The sequence below is a fragment of the Delphinapterus leucas genome, chromosome 14 (genome assembly GCF_059928025.1).
Source record: "Delphinapterus leucas isolate spDelLeu-1000000601 "Yukka" chromosome 14, BTC_Dleu_Yukka2, whole genome shotgun sequence".
Classification (NCBI taxonomy): Eukaryota; Metazoa; Chordata; class Mammalia; order Artiodactyla; family Monodontidae; genus Delphinapterus; species Delphinapterus leucas.
The window spans coordinates 33,149,298-33,157,782 of record NC_143142.1 but is presented as its reverse complement, the minus strand read 5'-3'; the positions used below and the strand labels follow the sequence as shown (position 1 = coordinate 33,157,782).

The window sequence follows — 8,485 nt, the reverse complement described above, 5'->3', positions numbered from 1 at the left end:
GCAGGACTAAACATATTTTGAACAGTTCCAAGGGGGAGAAAGTTCCCAGTTACAAGGGGGTAGGCAAAAAACAGAGACAGGATGCAAGGCACAAGGAGCAGTTAGACGTCTCAGGATGGCAGTGGGTGTTCATCACATAGGCAGGGAATCCCCATCCCTCATGTGCTTACAGCTTTCAGTGAAGTATTAGAAGGAAGCAGGATACATTTAGGCCCTGGTCTCTCACTGTGATGATTTTCAACGGTTACCTTGCCTCCAGCTGGACGTCTTATTAGTCTCCCATACATCTGGTAGGGGTGGCGTGCTGGGTAAAGGAGAAAGGCAGGCAGATGTTCAAGGTAAAGGGAAGACAGGAATGTGAGAGTTGTTCTCTCCCTTTCTCTTTAACTCCTAACTCAGAACTCCAGACTAGAACCCTTATCAGACTAGTTCAATTCCACTTACACAAAGGGCTTTTACATCTGCCCTGGGAACTAACCACCACTAACAGCATTACTCCGGAAAATGAATTCCAGGCTCCCAATGACTAAAGTTACAGATAACCTTACAGGACATAATCCATTAAATTGGAAACTGCATCAACTTGCCTCACTCTCTCATCACAATTTTTTCCCCCAACACAATAGGAGGAATTTGTTAGTATCAGCCTCACTTGATGGTGACCTCTGTAATGTCTAAAAATTCTGTATTTGTGATCAATTAGCAGGCAGATAACCTAAATTTTAGACTTCCTAAAATTCCCTTCCTCAATCACTGCCAATGCCGTGCAAGTTGGCATAAAAAGCTAAGTCAAGTTTGTAGACATTCTCTTTGGACAAATAGAAAAAAGGTAGGTGGTTTTTGTATAATGAAAAAGTGGTGACGCTGACATTGGAATTTCCTTCCCTCTCACAAGGCAGATTCAGTGTAAGCATGTTTCAGAATTACCTCGCTGTGATGGGAGGTACCCTTGAACTGCTGCACATGAGGGCTTCATCATCCAGGGGACACTAAAGCCAGCTGGGTGGGGAGAGACAGGCTTAATGACCAGGAGACGGGACAGCTGCCACGTCATGACTTTGCTGCTGCCCAGAACACAAGGAACACATGCACAGATGAACCCAGCACCGGTGGCAGAAATTACAACACAAATATATTTCTCATGCAAAATAGGACAAATGACACATATTTACATGATGCAAATAAAGTGCTGAATATTAAGCTTTCTTTTTGGGGTACCACCATGCTTAGGTGGTTTCAATGAGGGTTAATGCCACATGGTGAACTTGCAATTCTATAAAACCAGGACGAAGACAGTATAGAAAATGCACTTTAGTAGAAACCTGGGTATGTGACAGGTTGCTAAGAAAAAATGAAAACAGGAATGACAGAAGTATATTTTCTTTTATATACAAAAACGAAGGCCCCAGAAATGATTTGCTGAAGTAGGTATCCACAAGATGTTAAATTATTTTTCCTTTGCTTTGGTTAAAACAGTCTAGGAACAGCAATCGGTTCCCTTTCTACTAATAGTATATAAACACAGTGACAGGACCACTTTTAGGAGAAAATAATCAACTTTTAAGAAAAAAAATTAAATTAGTTTTAAACTAAATTAAACATTTACCAATAAATAAGTTTCTTAAAAAGGTAGCATCTTCATCCTACAATCTTGGGCATAACATATACACCAATTTAAAAAATAAAATTTATCTCACAATTATAATTACAGGTGTTAATGCAACAAGCTAGGAAATGAAATTACTTTAATATATCTTTAAAAAAAACCCTAGCAACCAAAAATAAATTTTAAAAATTGACATTTTTCGAAAATGGTACATTCTAAAATAATTAATACTTTATTACAGAACATAATTCAAACTACTGATGGTATTTCAATATATTCCTAAAGAATGTTTAAAAAGAAGTTTCATACACCAGAATTGGAACAGCACTTATAATTCCATTTACAGCTATGAAAAGGCAGTCAACTTCCACTTAAAAGTGTAACCAGTGATGAAATATACTTCAAAAACAAAAACATTTGGTCTGACAATCTTTAATACTGGTTAAAAACAGACAGATGTTTGTTGCTGATGGAAGTAACTTTAATCCAATGTGCAAAAAAAGTGCAGCTGTCTACTTGTACTTGAGATACATAAGACCAACGCTTCTGTACTATTTACACACTTAAAAATTTTTAAACGTATTGATTTAAGGAAGGACACTGCATCTCCTTTATGGATAAATCACGTGCTACAGAGAGCCCAAAAGCTTGATGACACTCTTTTAAGTTACACAAATGTATCCGAAGAGGCATACTGTTCTTGTCCTAATTTTGATCCTAAACAAAAATCCAATTTCAAAATCAATTAGGAATTTCTTTGATCTAGAAAATCTTGGAATTGTTGCAAATGTGCAAGCCTTGTCTCTGAGAGCCAGATTCCTATATTCCTTTTTCTAACCCTCTCATCACAGGTCCATCCCACAAACCCCGTCGGCTGCAGAGTGGCAATGCCCGAAGTAAGAGGAATGAAAAAACTCAGCCCTCAGACCACCAACATGCCTTCGGGACGTGTGATGAAACCTTTGGGGGGCAGGTATGGGCAGTCAAAAGGGATGAAGAAACACTTCAGCAAAGCAACCATTATTTGTCCACAAAAATCATGAAAAACAGTGATAGAAAATTAACAAACCAAGTACATAAATCTGAGACCATTTTGCATTCCCAGAACTTGTTTTCACATCTGCGCACGCAGGGTTCTTGGTCAACCACCCACCCGTATTTTCTGCGTCGACACAAGGTACTTTTACCAAAGTTCTTAAAAATGCTGTTGTAGCCCTAAGTCACCCAGAACGGTGATGATCAGGACATCAATTCCCTCATTTATCACTCTGTGCAGTGCACTCCCCGGTGCAGCAAGCAGAGAGAGGGACTTAAAAAAGGGACAGAAGTCTCTCACTTCTGAACTGGACACAAGAGTTCTCAAAATTAAAATCAGAAATCATAAAAAAGTGGGGCGGGGGGTGCGGGTGCTTACTGGCAACATTAATACTAGACACCAGACGGGACAGTGAAACTGTTTGGTCAGAACCAAGGAACAGTATTTCCTTGAAAAGTTTTCAAAACACCCAACCAAGCACTGCCTTAAGTCCAGCGAGTACAATGCTCCGTTAAGTTTCCACCGAAATGCAGCGGCTGGCGTTCATGGGTCAGGATGCAGGATGCTGGCGGAGCATCCCTGCCCCGAGCATCCTGGTACCCCGCCTCTAGCTGCAGGCGATGGTCTCCAGCTGCTGCTCGGCCTCCGCGGCCATGGCCGCCGCCTGCAGCTGCTCCGTCTCGCTCTGCATGGCGCTGGGGGTGACCTGCTTCCGCTCGCTGTGCATATTGTTCTCGTGCCGTTTCAGATCCGACGCCTTGGCGAAGGCCTTGGTGCAGGAGCCGCACACGAAGGGCTTCTCGCCCCGATGCCTGCGCTCGTGGTCCTTGAGGTGGGACTTGTGTTTGAAGGCCTTGTCGCACATGTGGCAGGCGAAGGGCCGCTCGTTGCTGTGGACCCGCTCGTGCTTCTTCAAGTCCGGGGCGCGGATGAACGACTTGCCGCACACCTCGCAGCTGTAGGGCTTGTAGCCCGTGTGGATCTTCAGGTGCTCCTTCAGGTGGGCCTGGGTGGTGAAGCCCTTGGTGCACATCTCGCAGACGAAGGGCCGGTCGGCCGTGTGCAGCTTCTCGTGCTTTCTCAGCCTGCCCTCGTCCGAAAACGTCTTCCCGCAGGCCTGGCAGGCGATCTGCTCCCGGTGGTGGCCGTACAGCAGGTACTCAAACTTCATGTCGCTGGCAGCTGTGGTCCAGCCTGGCGTCTGTTCGTCCTTCACTTCACTCATCCCATCGTTAAATGTTAAGGCTTGAGGGGTCTGGGATCCCAGATCCTTGGACTCGGGGGTCTCCATGGATTCGACTTCCTGGCCATAGCAATTGACTTTCCGCACCTCCTCACTCCCCAGCTCTTTCAGGATCGCTTCCTGGACCCTGAGCGTCGTCGTGGGCGACTTGCCGTCCTCCTGACTTGGGGGGGTGCCTTCTACCGTGTCATCCGAGGGACTGTCATCTTGGTCTCCGATTTCCTCCACGTCATCGTCCTGAGTGTCAGCAGCATCTCCAATGGGGCGATTGATCTTGAGGCAGTACTTGCTTTTGGATTGGCCGTTATTTTCGTCGGGACTGGACACGTCCCGCTTCTGAGAACAGAGTTTATCCAAAAATCGGATACCGAGAATCTGACCCGATGACATCATTAAGTTAACATCTTCTTTTTTCACAGAAATCTTTGCCGTGTACATGTAATTCAGGACCTCTTCAAATATATCAGAACGGAGAAAATCTATTTCTATTACTGAAGAGCTATCGACCTCAAGCTTCTTGAAAAGCTTTTTAAAGTAGGTGCTGCAGGCGGCAAGGACACACCTGTGCGCCCTGAACTTGACATCCTCCACCACAATCGCGATATCGCAAAATTCTCCTTCCAGGCGCTGCTCGTTTAGGGTTTTCAGAAACAGAGTTTTATGATCATCGTCATTGTATTTAATGGTTTCAGACATACTGATGAAAAACTCCTACAAAAAATGTTTAAAGAAATACTTTGGTAATTATGCACAATACTTTTCCATACAGAAAATACAGGGAGAGTCTCATTTTCTGATCAATTTCCGGTCCCTAACAATTTCAGAAAGTCAATGCCAGGAGTGGTTCAAGAGTATGAGGAGAAAAGACAGATCCCAACTTAGGGATTTCCATATTGTTCCTTCTACTTATCTTCACTGTACTCCACACGTGCCTACTCATAATAACAGCAACTTCTACCGAGCACCTAATACCTGCCTGGCATTGCGCTACGTGCTTTTCTTTCCACGTCTTCACAAATGCAATGATCAGATGGCCTGGAGAGATAGGTATTACTACCCCCACTTTATAGATGAATTGAGGAACCTGCCCAATATTCTAGTTATTTAGTGGAGTATCGGGGCTCAAATCCAGGCACTCTAGCCCCCAAAGCCGTGCTTCCTGACAACTACGGGTAATAATGACAAATAGCTCAGCTTCAAGGTTTAAGAAACAGGTCTCCGGCAAGCATGCACCAGTGCCATCTGCTGCGTCTACTCTAATTTCACGCAGAGGAAGATTCAGTAAAATAACTAGCAGCTCTCAGTGTTCTGCTTCCTTGACGGAAGAGGCAGGTCGCTGCTGCAGAACCAGAGAGGGATATCATTGCCAGAACATTCCATTCAGTGTTGTCTTCTAGTTTTTCCACACCAGTTTTGGGCCACTTGTCAACAAGTGTCAAGGTTTAACAAGACCCTCAGAGAATCAGACGACATTTGGGAAGACAGTGACGAGAGGCTTCAGCCCCTCTGGATGCCGATCTATCTGCCATCCAGATCAAAGTATCATCAAGTTGGATGCACTTGACAAGTGCTGCGAGTGTTTTACAAGCAAAAGAAATCTAGAACTGGCATGGGAGACATCTGCCGTGTGTTAAAGTGATCTTTTTAAAATAATGTGTCCTGTTGCGTTTCTTTTCAAAAACATTGTTTCTTTCTTTTATTCAACGAAGTGTAAATATGAGGAAAATACATATGTCCCCTAAAGAATGCTAACACATAACCGAGAGAGAGAGACATTTTAAAGCTAACACCAAACAATATTTTCAGGACTTAATATCCAAAGTCATAGTTACCATGAACAACTCAGGCTATTATCTTAATGCTTTAAACACCAAATTCTTCGGATCAGAATAACTCTGATCAGGGGCACGCCAGTCCTACAAGAGAAAAGGACATACAAGAGTAAGGTAGGCTCTTCCCCCACCCCAAATTCTAAACAAGAGTGTTTTCAAGAATTGATTTTTAAAAAGAAACTTTCCTTTTTTGTCTTGCCATTGGCACCTGTACCTATTTTCAGGTTGGGAACAGAGAGGAGGGTGGCTGGCAGCATCAGGTCCAGCTCTGAACAGGTACGAAGGAGAAAAGGTAAGGGCTGGAGCACTTGCAGCCTGGAGGGGGTGTGTGCCGGGAATGGGAAGGATGGGTTGGAGAACCACTGAGGGATTTCCCCTCACAAAGCCCGTGTCCGTATTTGTAAGGATGTTGATTGCGGCACAGATAGAATAAAAGCCAGTAAATGCCCTCTACCCCTACCGTTTCCTGCTGGATACACAGCCTTCACATTTTTCTCTAGGCTCATATAAACATGGAGTATATACACTTTTAATAAATATAGACAAAACTTAGAGAGGTACGTACACCCAACATTTAACATTGGAGCAGAGGGAACAGTAGCTGCTTTCTTCTATCCACACTTGTGTGTGACGTAACACACATTACTCAAGCTACTCTGGTCTTGAAGCTTGCATTTGAGAAATCCAGGTGTTTTTGCCTCTATCCCTACAGGGAAGCTCAAAGGATTCTAGATTTTTGCGAGTTTTAACTTTTACCAGAGGGACTCCATGCGGCAGCCTAACATCCTGAAAAACATAAAGTCTCTTCTACTGAATGGTGACCACACAAACTTGAGTGTGGTAGGACCAGAGTCCTGAAAACCCTCCAAAGTTCCCTCTACGGAAAAGTGAAAACACCGTTAAGCTGCCTCAAGTGGCAGGCTGTTTTCTTATCTGCCAAGTGTGAGGGTTGAGCAGAATTATTTCTAAGGATGCTTCCTACTCTGCCTGTTCCCTGGATGCACCCCAGCCTGTAGTCACCCCCAACAGAACGCAGTCAGGCGAAACCTTCCTACCGGGTCACTTCCTACAGTTGCCAGTCGCTCTCCCTAGGGCTTGTGGGATAAAAGCTCAAGGACCAGGCCAAGGAGTGGTGTACAGTACCCATGGCAACATAGGAGTGTGTTGGATTTTTTTTTTTTCCTTTTCTCGTCAGTGTGTTATTTGGCCCCCATTCTCTCTCCAGATCTCTAAGGACCATTTTTTTCTGTTGAGATGCTAAGTTCAGGTGAGTCAAACTGGAAGATACCCGTGGTCAGTATCCCTGTAGGTGGGGGGAAAGATGAAGGCCAACCACACCTCCAGAACGAAGCTGCCCCTTTATTACGCTTCTCCAAACCGCCGCGCAGGGCCGGAGCGAACTCCTGTAAAGCCGAACTTACATAAGCGGCGGCGGCGGCCGCCTCCCCGACCCCGGGGCCGCCGCGACAATGGCGGCGGCACCACTTCCCGGTCGAAAGCTGGCAACTTCGGGATGCAGAGGAAGCAGGGAACGGAGCGGAGGACCCAGGGAGCCTCCAGAGCCTCTCCAAGCCTCGCTCCCATCTCTTTCTGCCCAGGAGGTGGGGGACGGAATCAAGCCGTGTGCATTGCTTCCCGAACAAAAGCTCCCGCCCGGGTAGCCAGGAGGTGCCAGGGCCGCTTTCCCTTTTAGAATCCGGCTTTTCGGCGCGGGCTGGGGCCGCAGCTCCGAGCGCGGGAGGGAGGACCCACGGCGGCCCCGGCGGCGGGGAGCGGGCATGCGGCCCGGCTCCGCAGCCCCGCGCCGCGCCGCGCCCCGCTCCGCCCGCGAGCCCGGAGCTCGCGCCCCGCGCACTCCCCGGCCGGCTCGCGCCGGGCCCTCCCCCGCCCTCCCGCGGCCGGGGGCGGGGGCGGCGCGCGGCCGGCTTCCCGAGCTCCGCGGGCGCTCCCGGGAGTGCGAGCGCCAGGGTCCCGGCCCCCTCCTCCGAGGGCGGCTGGGGGCGGCGCGGCGGAGCCCGCGGAGCGGAGGGGCGGCGCCCGGCGGGCCGCGCTCGGCGCCGGGTTCCGGGCCGTCCCCACCCCCACCGCGGTGCACTGCGGCGGTGCGAGCGGGGGCGGCCATGAACTCCGCCGCCGAGGCTCGGCGAGCGCGCGCGCGGGGCCGCCACTGCCGCCGCCCGGCCGCTGCCCGAGCCCGCTCGCCGGCCTGCGCGGCCCCCGGAGCGCCCAGGCCCCTCGCCCGGCCCCGCTCGCGCCGCGCCGCCGGGGCCGCCCGCACATCCTGGAGCTGACTGGTGCCCCAGAGCGCGGCGAGAACGCGCTTCTTCCGGGCAGCCCCGCCGCACCAGCCTCCGGCCTCCCCCGCGCCCCCGCGCCCGCCTCGCGGCCGGCCCGGGCCCCTTCCGCACCCCCGGCCCGCGCTTACCTGCAGCCTGGCACAGCCACAGACACTTGCCGTGGGTTCCCCGCGCTCACTGCACGCAGGCCGGGGACGGGATGGACGCGGGGCGCGGGGGCACGGTGGGTGGCAGTGTGTTTTGGATTTTTTTTTTTTTTTTAGTTTGGGGAGGGGGCGGGGTGGGGAATCGTGCACGTCCCTGATGGTAGGAGCCCTCCTCCTGCACGAGCACAGAATGTCTAGCCGGCCGTGAACACCCCCACCGGCACCCCCCCCTTCCCGTGCATGCGCGGTGCGGGCGAGGGGGAAGGCGCGCCGCCGGCTTGCGCAGGCACGGAACCCGACTGGGCCTCTAAATGGGTGAGCAGGG

The 8,485-nt window shown here is 49.6% G+C and overlaps 1 protein-coding gene across 2 annotated transcripts; it reads right to left on the bottom strand.

Annotated features, from left to right (window-relative positions):
- Positions 1 to 1,364: 1,364 nt before the first annotated feature.
- ZBTB14 (zinc finger and BTB domain containing 14) lies at positions 1,365 to 8,481 on the bottom strand. 2 transcript variants are annotated; one of them, XM_022551319.3, is made up of 3 exons: positions 8,143 to 8,481; positions 5,718 to 5,801; positions 1,365 to 4,596 (listed from the first exon to the last, which is right to left on the bottom strand). In XM_022551319.3, exons 2-3 carry the CDS (start codon positions 5,718 to 5,720, stop codon positions 3,250 to 3,252), a joined length of 1,350 nt encoding a protein of 449 aa, XP_022407027.1. In that variant the 5' UTR covers positions 5,721 to 5,801; positions 8,143 to 8,481; the 3' UTR covers positions 1,365 to 3,249. The 2 variants fall into 2 exon arrangements, with proteins under 2 accessions (XP_022407027.1, XP_022407026.1); XM_022551318.3 differs by lacking the exon at positions 8,143 to 8,481 and adding an exon at positions 7,139 to 7,158.
- Positions 8,482 to 8,485: the final 4 nt, after the last annotated feature.